Below are 17,289 nucleotides of genomic sequence, written 5' to 3'. Positions count from 1 at the left end.
GTAATATAACTAACTTTAAAATGGATGTTAGATATATAAACATTGATTAAAAAGTTAAAAAACACATGCGTTTTTTTGTAGGTAGTAGGTAGGTACCTACTTAATTAACATTGAAACCAACTTGAATCTAAGATATTCTTCTGCTTCTATCGATATCAAACATATCAAAAACAATATGGACTGAAAACACCTTCAATTAAAAAACACTCTATAATATATAGTCTACTAGCGGTCCGCTCCGGCTTCGCCCGTGGTACATATCAATAAAAAGTAGCCTATGTCCTTTCTCGGGTATCAAAATATCTCTATACCAAATTTCATGCAAATTGGTTCAGTAGTTTAGGCGTGATTGAGTAACAGACAGACAGAGTTACTTTCGCATTTATAATATTAGTATGGATACTCTATACTAATCTATTGAAACTTTTTAATTTGTTAGTAATTATGATGGGGTTAAAAAATAAAAGAGGTCATGATTTTCATGATACTATATTTTGATTCAATAAGTTACATAACATACTTTTTACATCTTACACAATGTGATATTAAATTTACAAATGTTCATATCACGATTTCTTCTTCTAGATAAATAAACCTATATATTTTGTACCTAGTGTATGATATAGCTAAAATGTACATTAGACCTCTACTGATTACGCAAGTACCTTTACCACTTATATTAAAAAAAAATTGTAAAATGAGATCTCAAACATAGTTGAAATTTTTCGTTATATTTATTAAAACAAAACACTCGAATCAAACGCCTAAAAATACTGAAATTTTATTGTTTTAACGAGTCAGAAACACAAAATCAAAATCTTCTTACAAAATATCATTTTCCACACTACGTTTTGATTAGTTAATTATTTCAAACATGTTTAAATACTACAAATGTTAAGACCTCATAGTTAAAAATAGTGTAACTAACAAAAAATGCTTTAGCGAGTCTATAGGTATCTGGGCCCTCTATATAATTAGATAGAAACTTGTTTACTACTTACTTCGTGATTTTATACAAAATAGTTTTATCTGAACGCCACAATACATAGAAAAAGCATATACAAAATTTCATAATATAAATCTAAATATCATTGCTAAATATTCATAAATCATGTCGTATTTTGACTGGCAATACCTAATTACTGAAATCGAACCTTCTAAGAACAGTTTTCGACGTAAAATTAACTTGTAGTATTGTACAATAATGGGTAAAATAAATGAAAATGTAATGACGAAATAGACGTAGTTATTACTTCTCTATGTGTGGAGGCGTTCAGACATAATAACTAGTCTTCAAATAGAACCGACACAAATAGGTTTTTACTTCTAAATTAACAACAGAATATTACCGTATGTACAAACATAAATTAAGTACAAGCTTATATTAGCATTACATACTATTATTAGTTTATTTGATTTTGGTCATACATTAGGTTAATTCAATTTATTTACTAGTTTATAGTAATAAGAGTGTTCTAGTTACGAATACATAAACAACGTATTAAAAATTTTATTACCGTGGAATTTTATGAAAACAATCTATCTACTAATTGATAATGTCGCCCGAATTTTCATTGTTTCTAGCCGCGTACATGATAAATTATTACCGAATGTAAGAAAAACTAATAATTCTAATTACAATAAAACAGTCACAATATGTACTCAGTAATATAAACCTTTACATAATACGTTAATAAAATAAATTTAACGGTTTTCAAGACGTAAAATTGGTTGAAAGCGTCCATATTGTTCCACTAATTGCCCTTATCGCTTTGCATTATAAATATAAATTTTACGACCCAATATTATATTTCTTTTGCCAATCGTAATTGTATTTATGCCGCCATTTTTAATTTCAATATATTCCACGCAGTTCATGTTTATTACGCTACAGGTCAAGATTATTGCACACAGTAATTGTTCTTTCATATTAAAATAATAGGATTTCCTAATTTAATACAACTACATATTTGTATTGTTCATTTCATTTCCTCGTACCTACGCCTTTGTGCAACAAAGTGGTCAGTGACCTTTCAGAATGTTTTGTTGTATAAACTACATAATATGTAGGTAGATTGTTTTTAATTGCTTGACAATAATTTTTTAAATGATTATTTTTATATTATCTAATACGAGTGACATATTAATTTCTGAAGCAATGATTGTTAAAAATATTTTCACAATTTTCTCATAATTTCAAAGGTTTATTAAAATCAATTACATTTTTATTGAACACACAAGAAACTTGTTTAAGGACAATATATGAAACAATGTAGCAAGGCGGCAAGAAATTATATTTTAATGGAGTAGGTAATTACGTTAATCGCTGACCGCTCTCGGTAATGACGCGAACTTACTAAATAAGTGCGAACATAGGAAATTAAACTTTTAACTATGTATTTGCAGATTTTGCTTTTCCATTTTAAATCTTAGTTTAAAACATATTTATTAAACAAGGACGCCTTTTAAGGTAATGTTTGATCAATAATTAATAATTATTCATATTTTTACAAATATATTCGATTTCAGTAATAATAAATGTATTGCGTTATTTTTCGTTGCACATTTTCAAATTAAATAAATATGATAAAACAATTTGGTTAAGATCAACAATAAAATCTGAAATTATAAATAAAAAGATAACAAATATCTCTTATTGCCCCATAAGTTAACTTTATAATAAATATAGTCTATTTACATTAACTCTATATAATACAACTTATGATTATATTCACAGGAGATATGTTAAGTGGTGCCTATCAAGTCTTATAACAAAAGTCTATTGTTATTCTTCCAATATACAAACACATTCTTCAAAACATTTTCAACGATTTTGAATGCTTAATATTCACAGATAGTCATAACATAATATTATTATGTTTATGAATATTTTAAGCTGAGAACATTCATTTAATTCCGATCTATAAATCTCATTTGTCATTTAGTCTATTTTAATATATTCTATAGTAATTGTCTGCTTGTCTTATTTGATTAATGAGAAGTGTTTGTATAATGCACAAAACCGTCTGTAAACAGGGAAACAAAACACACACAGTACAAAGCATCTACAGTTATTTTCACGTATTAAGCAAAGACTCTATACTGAACGGATTGTGTTTTCTTGTTCCCCCATTTTTGGACAGATCCTGCTCTGACGATGTTCCGCTTAGGTCTAAAGACACCGCTCTCCCTGAATCGAAGTCAAATTTGTCGAAGTTCGCTGCAGCAGCGGTGAATTGCTTGAAGAAGGATGGCTGTGGGTCGGGGAGCGGGCTGAAGTTCCTGCCGGAGTGCGCGTCTGACGTCGAGCTGTCAGAGTTGTTGATAGCATCGCCGCTAGATGGCGCACGGAGCCGACCAGCTAGCGAGAAGTCTTCGGGACCAGAGTCGTGACAAGAGTCTCCACCTACCACATCAATCATACACTCCTCGCCTTCGACTTCCCCGTCTGAATCCGAGTAGAGACCGCTGTTCCTATGCTGCGCCAAGTACTCCGCTTTCAGGGCCTCGAGGTCAACAGCTATCCCCTTCGCCCGCAGCTTCCTCGCTTGCCTCTCTAGCGCTTTTGCCAGCTTCTTTCTTCTTCTCGCCCTGTTTAAGAAAATAGGGCTTAATTAGTATAGAACCTAATTTTATAGCTGCGTGAAACATTGATTACGTATGGGTAATTACCTACTGCGTACTTTATAAAGTGCGTCGTAAACCTACAATCTAATAAATGTTTTATTTCTAATTAGTATAAGTAAATACAATAAGAGATTTCCGGAATGAATAGTTACTAGAATTGTGCCCACTAATTGAACCATATACCAGTTGGTTATATTTCAATTTAATTTTTAGAGAATAGATATTAAGCATTTGAATGCTATAGAAATTAAAAACTGAATATCAACTATTCATATTTCAACAGTTCAACTACAATATGCTGAGAATTGCTGCATTGGTTGTCTACTAGCTTCAGTAAAGGTACACTATGTCTAATGGGAAAAGTTTAAAATGTGATAGAGTAGTTTCGAGTTTATTCTTTACAAACAATCAAATCTTACTCTATACATATAATATTTATGTATTTAGCACCTAGACAAAAATTTACGTAGTATGTAGTTCTGCTTTCTACCACTATGTCCTGTAATTGACTCACCTCTCGCGGGCTCTCAGCTCATGAGGCGGTATGGGCTCCCCGGAACACGACTGTGGGTGCGCGTTGTGCGCGGGTCGCCCGGGTCCCTTCTTCGTGTGCTCTTTCTTGCGCCATTTTGCGCGACGGTTTTGAAACCAGACCTGGTGGAGGGAAATTTATGAATTATTAAGTAAGTCTAAGTTTGTAAAAATTGTAAGTATTAATTAGTATTTAGTGTACCTATATGGAATAGGTAAAACCTAATTATTTTCCTAAAGGTACTTTTAGGTAGAGTAGTAGAGTTTTTATATATCGTTTAGGTATAAATTGGTTTATAACAAATAAAATACATTTTATTTCTCTTTTCCTTTTTGAAATATTTTGAAGCAGAGATAAAAAAAATGCTTCGATGTAGCTGAAACTCATTAGTGTTATTAATTAGACAAAAGAGGTTTATACGTTTAATATTTTAACAAAGTAACATTCTATATAGTAAAAATATAAAACTTTCTAATAAAACATTTGCCTCATTAATAACTGTTGTATAAATTTGAATAAAATACGCCAACAATTACATATTGTAATTTATAATGCCATATAATTAATATGTTTTGTCAGCGGGTCAATTAAAAACGAAAGTGGCGAGTGACAAATAATTCATAATATCCTATTTTAATTATTCGTGCTTTCGAAGCCAGGAATAAGGTGGGACAAAGACAAATGGCAGTGGGTGTAGACTCACGTCAAATTATACAATTAATTTATCGTATCAGACTGGCTTGCTATTTTTAGCGGTACAGACTTTGCAGTACGTATGTACGTACCTATAGGCTATAGTTAAGCATTATTCTCATTAAATTTATATTTCTACAGATAATCATACTGGAGTTAAACTGAAGGTTTGTTGAGTAAGTATAAAACAATAGTTTTAATATTTAGCAATATTATTCGTGTGTGATAAAGAGTCAGTAAGTACCTTCCCATAGAATTAGACTAAGTATATCACTGAGAATACTTATAAAGATTACGAATTTGAGGCTCTACCACGCTCTAGGTACGCTCTAACATTACGTTACGCACTGTCGTTTTAGATATCATAGTTTTCTTCCCTATTAGGATGCACTACATTTCTTATTTTTATATTCCTCCTTGTAACATCAATTAACTCAGGTACCTTTCATGTACCTTACCTATATATTATATACATATTATATTAAGTAACATAAAATGAGTTCTATTATTAATAAAAAGGTCCATAAAAATCTGTTCGACACGATATTTATGCCGATTATACTAAAAACGTTATTGGCGAAATAGAATCCAAATTGAACAAAAGTAATAAAATTTAATTTATTTTATGGATGTTTAATTATCATAAAATTAATAAAGGTAAAGAATATTTATGTCCTTTTCTTTACATATGTCAGAAAGGAGGGTTTTGTAAAACATATGTCGACTTAATTTAATGTTCTGGCAATCTTATTTTATGGGCAGAGGTAACCGGCATTCGGATTTCGGATTAATGAGAATTAATTTAATAATTTAAACGTTTCACCTTTTATTGACGGTAAATTTTAATTATGTGAACGATATTTAATCTATTAGCTCTATTTATTATGTTCGAGGCAGCAGATAGGTATATGTAACCTAGTACTAATTCGATTGACGTCTTGTTGACTTCGATCTTCGAGTTTTTCAATTAGTGGCAAATATCCCTGTGTAATATTCAATTCAGATTTTCGAATATAACAGAAGAAAAACATAGTTACGGCTACGGATATCTGGTAATAAATATAACTAGACTTAGCTAAGGTTTGAAGTTAAAATTGTGTCAATGCCTAAAATCAAACCAAATTGTGAATAAGGTGAATACTATAACTTTTAAAAATGACGCGAAACTAAAATATCATATCATATTTCAAAGTACATAAACAACACAATCTTCGGAGCGTTAATTCCAAAACATTTCAATTCCACATAACAAGCCCTTCTAATAACAAAATTGGCCGTTACAAATAACTTCATTAGCATATTCTAATGCTACGTGCACCTCTTTATAAGTTTATACTATGGTGCATGTCAAGAGAATCGATTTTAAAACACCTTTTACATAAATAGGCATAATAAGGGCATAATTATGTAAAATTTCCCGCCAACTGCTCTACAAATAATTACGAACGATTTGCTTTTCAATTGTTATATTTATAAGCAAGTTCTCACGCGATTTAGCTAAATTGTTTAGACTTGATGGTTTGAATGTGTTGATTAAAATCATTTTCTCGACGAATCTCAAAAAGGTCACCTAAAATAATAAGTTTAAGGGCCGATTTTGCAATCCTTAGTTAAAACTTATTCGTACCATTTTAAAAATGTGTTACTTGCCCACTTTTTGACAGTTTTAGGTGACATCTGTTTATTATTGTGTAATATACTTTATTGGACGGATAAGATTTAACCAAGGATTGAAAAATCAGCCCTTAATGGCTCTAACTCACTCTAACTGATTAAGATAGGTTAATTTGACAGTTAAATATTTAATTGCAATAATGTATAATGAAAGAAGGCAAATTTTTCAAAATTCAATAAATAAAAGACGTTTTTTTCAAAATTTCTTCATCATCTCTATCCCTATCCTTATTTATCCTATCCTAGTTCCTATCCTTATTTCCCTTGGTCACGGCATCACGCGTGAATGGCTGGACCGATTTCAATAAACCTTTTTTTTTAATATTCCTTGAAATATGAGTATTCAGAGGAAAGGAGAGAAAACGTAAACATGTAGGTACCACGGGCGAAGCCGGGTCGGACTGCTAGTTATTAATAGTCTATAATAGCATGAAGTTTTTTTATACGAAGTGCATAAGTATCTACTAATTTATTATAAACTACGTAGTTCTAAAATATTTTCTTATCAATTCCATGGTTTTCAATGAGCTGTAAAATTATAAGATATGCGTCAGAATGGCTAATCAAAATTAACTAAATAGCCGTGATATTCCACGCTACAAATTAACAATAGACAATAATATATTACTCATTTACTTATATTATTTACTTTAAAATTCTAATCTTGAATGTCTATTGATTTACGTAAGTTATGATTAGATAGTTAGTATTTTGTAGCTATTTTGTAAAATAACGTTACTTATATTAATTTACATGTAAAATAGGTATTAAAATGTACCTATATTATCATAATATGTAATATGTTTATTTAACAGATAGGTAACATATTTCTTTGTTTTCAGTCGCATGTTAGAATTAATAGGTACCTACGTACGATTCTCTTGTCTTTATTAAGACTATTCATATTAGACCTTTAATATTCTAGGAAATAAGGCCATGTACCTATACTTTTTTTTTAATATAGAAAGAAGTCTCAATTTATCCATCATCAACATTCAGCAAATAAAGTAGGTACCTATAGACTACCGACTATCCTTCATTGGATAAATCTATAAAGGGAAATTAATTAAGAACTATAGTTAATCCAAAGCTACATAACAAACATACAAGTCCATATAGATTTAATTAAATCGACGACGTGGCATCTAATCGAAACACATTGATAAGAGAATAGAATAGCCAGCCGGTGGGTTGTTCCTTAATGAGGCACGTATATCCTCCCCCCCTAGGGGTGCTCCTCCGGGGTTTTTGTAGCACGGTGACGTCTGTACCAAATTATCTATGGATTTATGGATTGCCGGTATCGGAGTTAATTGCGGTTTTTAAATTTTTTTTGAATTGTTTTTTGTTGAGTGCTGTTATTTTAATATTGTAGCTACCTTCTTATTACAGAATCCTAAATAGTTACTACGTTCTAATTTACAATAATGTTAAGAAGTATGTTATTATTTTATGGGTGCTTAAATACACGCATAAAGTATTGCTAAACATTATAATCATCGGCTCTATCAATTATTTCAACTAAAAAAAATCATACAAACATATACGGTCTACCTACCGATTCTAAAATAATAGGCTACAAATGTTGTATCTATTTCCCCTGATTAGCGCAATACTATCAGCAAAAACCCATACAAAGGAAAATCAATTATATTCAATATAAGTACACATACAATAAGGCTCTATTTCCCGTAACAGATGTTTCAGGAGTTTATACAAAGACAAACGTACAGCCACCCCTCCCGAGAGTAAGCCTCATCGATACATTGCCGTCTATTCACTCTTATTTACTGCAAGGGGATCTTTAACGAGAAACTGAAAGAAAATACATTCTAATCATGGGTGTTTTCACTTGGTAAATGGTGATTATGTAGAGATACGAGATACATTGTATTGAATGTAATGTTAAATATTATTTGTACACGTTTGTTTAGTTAAGGTGGTTCGGCAGAATTTCAGTGTTCTATGGAAAATTGATATGGAAAGATTGTTTCTAAGTTTTTGGAGTATTGTCTTTAAATTATTTCTAAACGAAAGATAGCGGTGAAGGCATAATGATAGACATTTATATTTTGGCTTACATGGTCACAATCTGCAAATCTAACTGTTCATTAAAATTGTAATAGACATCAATGAATATCAACATGTCATGTAAATTATCCAAAACTCTATCTAATCTACAATAATTAATTTAAGGATTTGAACTGAGCAATATAAATCTTTAATATTTAACATTGAACTATTTAATACTAATTGTAACGACTTTATGGTCAGTTCACTCAATGTATTTTAAGTAACACATAATTATCTTTTATCACCATAATAACACGCTGGTTTTATTACAATTATGACAGAATTATTACAGTTATAATGAGTGTCCGAGTGTCCGCCTCTCGTTACAAATAGATATTGTCTTAAATCACTTTATAACGAAGCACGTCTTGTTTGCTAGAGCGAAAATTTATATCATAATATACAGAGAGGCAACCCTACGTACACGCCTGTCTATCTTTTGCCGCTAAGCCTAGGGCGGTAAACTTGTCTCGTATTTGATAGCGAAGCTCAGACAGAGACAACAGCAGTAAGAACATGCAGAAGAGCGACAGGGAGAGCAACATCTCCTTAAATTTTATATTCTATCCGCATTTTGTCGCCTAAGCGTTCCATTTAGTGTTCCATATTTAAACCTTGCGCTTTTTCTTTTTCTTTCAGCCAAGCGGAGGATGTAACGTATTTTTTTTCTTTTAACTTTCAGGGGTGGAACACTGTGTGTGTGCGGAATACTGATGTGTGCGTGCGACCGCCAACGCCCTGTTAGGGAATGAAATTGGCATATAAATGTAAATTTTATGCTATGAATTTTAAAATGAAGTCGATAAGAAGAATGAAGTCCTCACTTACCGCGGAACGAGTGCAGTTTTCGCAAGTTTTACGTCTGCCTCGTATGAAATTACATTTAAATTAGCTCTTTAGTCAAAAATTATGCTATGAAAGCTTAAGACATCTCATTTACAGAATATAAGAACCTATTTACATACGTAATATAATTACACACATACCCAAGTGTATTGGGTCTTATGAGCAAGATTCTAAGTAACTTGTATCTTGTACCAACAACGCAACAATAAAATTGGAGTGTTGCTTTTATACAAAGGTATTTAGTAAAATTCAATGTATTTAAAAATACATAGCTCTCCAATGAAATGGCAAAAAATATTAACGCCATGAACGCACCCTCGCCCGTTCAAGCCAACGAAGAAAAAGAGAAAATCAAGTGGAGGAAAAAATCCACTTTACAAACGCAAACAAGTCACTTTAACTTTATTGAGCTGTAATCGAATTGTGACGTCCCTATGGTAGCCGCACGATTCGGGTCGGTGCTGCGGAATCTATATCCATCCTTATCTCGCCCGACCATTTAAATCTATGCGATTCAATCGTGCCGTCTCGCTCGCGTCCCAGGGGTGCCGGCGAGATTGCAATCTTTTGATTTATACCAACTATTAGGAGTGCTGTGGGATATAGTCTGTCTTGGACGAGATTTCCTCGATAAGCGTTGGATACAACCGACGTTAGTACTGATTATAGAAATAGATTTATACCCAAATGAAATTGGTGCGATTTATAAAATGATATAGATACATGGGTATCACAATAGCGGTGTTTATAAATATAATTTAAGTGTTATTATAAGCTATCAATATTTTCAGTTACTAATAAGATTGCTGTGGACAGTGGAATGCAATGATTATAGGTTTCACCCATTGAATATTTGTATTTTATTGGTTGTTAAAATATTAAGTGAATTTGGGCAATTTCCATGTAATTAAAATATGTAGTAGGTACCTAATAATTATTTAAAATATGTATGACATTGAATAAATACAGGTACATTTCATTTACAGTGATAATTTTTTTTTATTGCAAATTCGTACCCAAAATCTACCATTTAAAAATACATCTCAATCTGTGGCTTATTAAATCCGCATACAAAAGTTATCCCCAAAATATTGCTTACAATACGCTATTATCCCAAGTTGACCGCTGGTCGAATGCGATTCGACCGCAGTCCCTGGCGGTCGTTTAGGACCGGGAAAAAGAACCACCCCTCATTTTATATTGAGTATGTTTCTTGTTGGTAAGTAATGTTTGAACACAAGAGTTGAAAAGTATAGTGATAAAAAATCTACTTTTTTTAAGCATTAAAATACAGATACATCATCATTCATCATTCAAAATATATGTCTTATCGATTTTTTATTTAGGTATAGTCATTTGATTGCTTATTTCATTCCGTCTTATTTTTTTTAAAGAAAAATGCACATTGTTGGTACATATTGATTACATAATATTAAAAAGGTACCTAATAATGACAGCAGGATAATAAATTATCCTTGTTAACAATACATTATAAGGCAGTAGGCTAATATCTAATTCGGTCTTGGCTTACCTATCGATGGAAAAAACGTTATAATTAAAATATCAAACAATTTATACAACCTCTTCAGAACCTAGCAATTAATTCCTCAATAATAACACTAGCCTCCATATTCACTGTCTCATCAATGTATCAATAAATTAGAATAATCGTTATAAAATACACATCCTCGCATTCCAGTTTAAAAACAAAAAGCGACGCTCAAAGGGCAGGCTATAATTTATATCTAATTATCGAGTAAAACCGGTGAAATTAAGATGTTCCGTGTAAAGGTGGATTGATACATCAATGTACAGAATAAAAACAGCTCAGTTTGTTTACGAATGACGTTGAGAATATTAATGAGCATAAGTAGTGGAAATTGTAAAAATTTACATTTTTGTTGTTAAGAATTTTACAATGTTGCGAACAGTTGCAAAGAGAAGGTACATATCGATTAAAATTTAAATATTGCTCGGTTAATAAAAGCTTCTGAAAAAACATTTTTTTTTAATTTCATTGCGAATCTTTCAAAAGATCAAAAAAAGGAATTAATTATGGATTAGATAGAGCATGTGTAACGTTATAAGAATTTATCGTTACTAATAATAATTTGTGTTTAGGAAGGATGATTATCGAGTTACTTACAATTTTAAGTAACATACCTACAGACCAAAGCCAATGTTTAACAAGAGATAAATAAGACAATACCTACATTTAAACAATCCACTCTTAATTTCCCCATATATTTATAGACGTGATACTTTAGCACATAAAAAGGCATAGAGGCGCAACGCAAAAAGTAAGCCATAAACACGTGTTTATATCCATTATTCTAAGCGAGAGTACACGCTTGGCTAAACTTAAGTTAACTTAACTGAGCAACAAAGGGTTAACATTAAAACAGCGTGTCCAAAGCGATCGTCAAATGTGTTCTCCGTTTATGTGATATGTGTTTCCTGTCAGTTAAGTTGTCAATAAACTTATAACAGCTTAAGTAAGGTGTGGTGAAGTTATTGTTCAGTCTATTTTAAACAACATTGTACTTGTTTATGTATTCACTTCTCTGTTTACTGGTTTTGTTAGAGCAGTAAATAAGATCAGTATCTAGTTGCATACGAGAGGCAGTAAAGATGACGTTAAAATGTTTTTAACACGCTTTTTTTGATAAAAATTTGCAGATGTTGTAAGTTTGCAGATGTCATAAGTTATCATAATAAAAATTAAGTAGCTATAAAAATTATCTGGAAAATATTTTGAGATAGCCTTATGTGATGCCGGTGTAATTTGTAAAATATATCTATAAATTTATCTACTATAAAGCTTTCTTATATTATGTTGAGAGTAGACGGTGATATGACTTTTGTTACCTTAGTACTACTTGATTTTTCTTTTATTCTATTTTATACGTACTTTATAATAGATACTAAGTATATTATATAACATTATAAAGCTGAATAGTTTGTTTGTTTGAACTCAGAACGCGCTAATCCCAGGAACTACTGCTCCGATTTTAAAAATTCTTTCGGTGCAGATAGCCCATTTATCGAGGACGGCTATAGGCTATATAATACGCTAAGAGTTAAGACCAACATGAGCGGAGCCATGCGGGTCAAACCGCGTGGCGCAGCTAGTAAAAAATGATATTATAACGAACTTACCGCGACTCTACTCTCTTTCAGGTCCAGGCGCATCGCCAGAGCCTCCCTCATGAAGACATCTGGATAGTGTGACGCGAGGAATGCTCTCTCCAGCTCTTCCAGTTGCCAGGAGTTGAAGTTTGTCCTGGAACGTCTTCGCTTGCCGCTGTCACCGTCGTCATCACCGACACCACCTTGAATGATTAGAAGGAATTAGTATGTGGAAATTGATAAAAAACTATAAATAACTAAGTTAAAAGAGAGAATGATTGTGGAAATAGCAATTAATAATGTTTGATTTTATATGCCAAAATTTTTGTGAAGAGGGAATCGTATTTTGTCGACTTTTCTTATCCAATTTTATAAAAATATGTTTGTATTCTCTAGGTAAGAGATCAGAAGCTGACAATAAATGTTAATACTATAATGTAATATATGTTTAATTTTGCCTTATCCCTACACTCCCTACAGTTCCACAAAATATTTAATTAGGGACCGTTTACATAACTGTTAAATAAATTCTATACAAAATTTATAGAGCAACAGACAAAAAAATAAGAATGAAATTGGCAAGTCATTTACAATTTAATTATCTAGTCTAGTCTAGTTGACTGGTTTAACAAACTAGGAGGATTTTCAATTTAAAATATAATTAATTAATAACACCGCTAACGGATAAAGACATCAAACATCTTGATTGAGTATATTTAATAGTTATTTAATCACACATACGACATTGTATTTTTTATGAGCCTGGAATTAATACTTGTATGCGTTTTGATTGAAAACTATAAAACTCGACGTTAAAATATTAATACCTATAGGTGTTTTCATGTTGAAATTATCTGTACCGTATGATGGTATAAAGTGAAAGAATGAGCGGCAATGTAGGTACCTACTAGAAAGTACTGTTTTAGATGTAGGTACATAAATGGGTTGTTAAATCAATGACCTATTATACTAGTAGACGCGGCATACGCCAACATCATTGCACTAAAAAACAGCGTAATTAATACATACCTACTTACTAACGCATTATCACCAATACAGTTGTTCTCTCTTTCACTCTCACGCACGAGACATAATACATGTCTCACTCATGTACTTCGTAATAACAACTGCCGATTAAAATACAAAAAGAACGTCCAGGCACGACGCTGAATGGTGCGTGACTAAGTGAAACTCGGGCACTTACCTGAGTTTTTTCTTGCCAAAATAGAGAGCGGGTAACGTATCTAGCTCTTTTATATATCATAGTGTTAAATGCTTTATTTTAATTAGCATAGGTAGGTATTATTAGCCACAAAGACAAATGTCATACGTAGCGTTAGTTGATAAAGTATATATCTACATTATTTTAGCAAGAAATTTTGATCATAGGAATTGTTGAATCTTTATATAATTTATAATAAGTGGATAAAGATAAATGTAACCAATAAAATTGGTAAATTATTTTATTAAGTACGTAAATTGTATTTACAGAAAGATGCAATAATAGTTTTATAGGAGATCAAGATAAATAGTTAATTTATAACTTTAATTAAATTATGATTGATTGTCTTTCAGTTTTAATTAAGTTAGTTATGTTAGTTCTCAATAATTGAGAAAACATTGGCCAGTTTCAATCTATAAAACTCAATGTCATCAGCGATGTTAATCAATATGTTATTTGACAAAATATTGATTTAGTAATTAACTGTACCTACCCAGATTCATAATAATAAATTAATCAATAAAGGTCTTTTCAAACGGACACTGCGATCAGAAATTACATCGAATACCTGCACGAGACATAAAATCTTTTATACAACTCATTTCTACATTGACCATTACGGAAAATCCTTTGCCAGTTAAAATAAACCCGCGACCGGGGGCTCATAAAAAAGAGATAATCTCCGACAAAGCGTCAGAACAAGTTTCAGAAAATAGAATATAATTTCTAATTTTCTCTCGGTGATTTTAATTAAAAATGGTCCCTAGAGGGAGACGGGTATAGCTGTCAGACGCGAGTGTAAGAGGGATGGTTGGAAATTAGTAGCTCTCCCTCCACGGCTAAATAAATTAGAAGTGATTAAGAGGAGCGCCGTTGTTATGAACACGTCGTTATCCTGTCTTTTAATTTACTAAAGTGTTATGAATCTAGTAGGCTTCGGAATTGAATTGATCACGAACTAACGATGCTCGCCTGGCTTCAAGTAGGTAGATAATATACTAGTAGGTAATTACTAATTAATACTCTGGTTTTACACGAACTCTTATATCGATATCGATGCGATAGGCACCACAGGTACACTTAATGTCATAAATAGGTATATCCACAACATAATCCTCATAAAGACAAAACAATGATAAACTTAAATCAGATCTCCTTCCGACAAAATCCATTTGAAGCTTCTGAAAGTTTTGCAATGAGGAACAAGATCAATGAATTACTTCTTCGTTTGCCATGCTCCGTCCACACTGTGCTTACAAAGTATTTAGCGTAGCCACATCGCATTTGTTACACCAAAGATTCAGTGGTATACGAAGGCTCGGTTTATGTAAATATTCGTTCGCCAGCTCTCCTTCGCATCGTGTGGCCGCAGCTTTATGAGAAATTAAGTGCACGAGTGCGAACGAGACGACAAATCAAGCCTAATGAGGAGAGTGAAAGAGATGACTACGGTTATTGTATTAAAACAAACGACTGCCTTGGGTCCGCCAGTTTTGGCGCGCTTTAATTTAGTCTGCCTCAATGTTTTAATGTCACTAGGGAGGGGGAGGGGGGCTAAGTATCTATTTGAGGGTTGTGTTACGCGGTTAATAAATTCGTACAGTTAATAATTCTACTTTGTTCCGTTGTTTTGGTATGAATAATGGTGAAGATATGGACCCAAAGTTTATGTTTGAGTCAATTACGTTTGTTTTGTGTTTACGTTCACGTGAATTAAGTTTATTCAATTTCATGATATCACTAATTTTATACTTAAATGATAAAACAAACATTAATCAAGTGTGTATTCGTTCCAAATTTTTATCAAAAGTTTTGTTAATTTAATAGATACTTAAGTAGGTAGGGGAGCGGGGGGCACGTTGTTACAATTTTTAGATAATTATTAATATTACAAAAGCTATCAAATAATGTATACATTTTATTGCTTTTATCATTAGTATGTCTATTCAGCTAGTAGAATAGCATTGGAAAAATATTAAAATTAACGTAATTTTTCTCATAATAAAGAATTATTGAAATAAGTCGATTGGAACAACTTACCCCTGACTTGGGGCTAGTTGTTACAGCTTCGGGGTACGATGTTACAGTAGGTAAATAAACAAAATGAACAATAATAAATCACTTATTTTTTATTATTTCAAAACGTTATGAATAAAAGAGACTATTTTGAACGGTCGTATAACATTTATAAGCAATTATAATATCTATATCGTAATTTTCCAACTTTTTAACAGTAATAATCACATAACTTTGGCAGGAACTTTCTTCAATCTTATATAAAACACTTTTTCATTACTGAATTAGAAAACTTCGTCAGTAAATACTAACATATTGTAATAAATTATTTATACTTTTTTAACTTGGCACTTCAGTCAAACTAAAATCTACTAGGTAGGTACTACATTTTGCTTTCTTTACGAATGCTCGTTTTATTCTGCAGTACTTCTGCCGCAGCAGATTCATAAACTTCTTGACTAGTTGTACCTCTTTCCGCTTTTCTTTTATAGTTTCTCATTCTAAAAAAAACATTGAGTATTTAGAATTAAAAAAGAATTGAAAGATGAACCATTGTTTTAAAAAGCAAGAATGCGCCCGTCGGAACGAAAGCTTCAATTTCTTTCCATTTATTCTAATTTTTAAGTACAGCGTAGTCATTTCTAAAATATGATACTCAATGAGATGAACGATAATACAAGGTCTGAGGCAAGTCTTTACATGTAACAACCTACCCCGAAAAATTGTAACAACCTGCCCCATGGTATGTTTTTTAATTAAAATTAAAGCCGCCATTAATGGATATCAATAGCAGAATAAAACGCTATTACAAATTAAAACTTGATACATTATGAACGTTCGAGGTGAAAAAAATTTAGAGAATAACAAATATAGACAGCAGGAATCAAAAATTTCGTAAAAGATTTTGTTACTTTCTTGATGGAAATCGAGACACGTGCACATAACCTAACAGTTTGCCGCTCGGCGGGTCACTGATTGTTTTTTTGCAACGCACGATGTTATAACGAAACAAATGAGTCCACTTACGTCTACCAAAGAGCTAAAAATCCCGGTAAAAAATGCGTGTAACTTCTTACCCCTGTAACAACAAGCCCCCCGCTCCCCTATTTAATTTCATGATATCACAAATTTTATAAAATATGATAAAACAAACATTAACTAATCAAGTGTGTATAATTATTTGTTCCAAAATTTTCATCAAAAGTTTTGTTTATTTAACGATACTTAAGTATTTAATAATTACCTATAAGTATGTCAGAAACATAATAGGATAATCGGATTTAAGTGGAAAATAAAACTTGATTACAACTCAGTCACAAATATCAATATCGATTCGCCATATTCCCAAAGAGCCATAAATTCATAGAGCAATACAATAAACGCGAATATAATCTATGAAAAACCAATCAGAAACACGCATAAAGATCATATCTCAACAAATAAGATATAAATTATCAAGAGTCATGGAAATATATCA

General features: G+C 31.8%; 1 protein-coding gene across 3 annotated transcripts in view; it reads right to left on the bottom strand.

The window, feature by feature from the left end:
• Window positions 1-2,531: 2,531 nt before the first annotated feature.
• LOC123695379 (homeobox protein unc-4) overlaps window positions 2,532-17,289 on the bottom strand; it is a 37,226-nt gene continuing 22,468 nt past the window's right edge. Inside the window, exons 2-4 of one of the 3 annotated variants that reach the window (XM_045641206.1) lie at window positions 12,605-12,777; window positions 4,142-4,281; window positions 2,532-3,591 (exon numbers count right to left, since the gene is read on the bottom strand). In XM_045641206.1, the coding sequence (XP_045497162.1) occupies window positions 3,078-3,591; window positions 4,142-4,281; window positions 12,605-12,777 (827 nt within the window). In that variant the 3' untranslated portion in view covers window positions 2,532-3,077. The remainder of the gene's footprint in view (window positions 3,592-4,141; window positions 4,282-12,604; window positions 12,778-17,289) is intronic. The other 2 variants (XM_045641207.1, XM_045641208.1) reach the window with 2 other exon arrangements.

The sequence above is a fragment of the Colias croceus genome, chromosome 11 (assembly GCF_905220415.1).
Source record: "Colias croceus chromosome 11, ilColCroc2.1".
NCBI classification, from domain to species: Eukaryota; Metazoa; Arthropoda; class Insecta; order Lepidoptera; family Pieridae; genus Colias; species Colias croceus.
The sequence above is the reverse complement of the archived record's forward strand: the minus strand, read 5'-3'. Positions and strand labels throughout refer to the sequence as shown.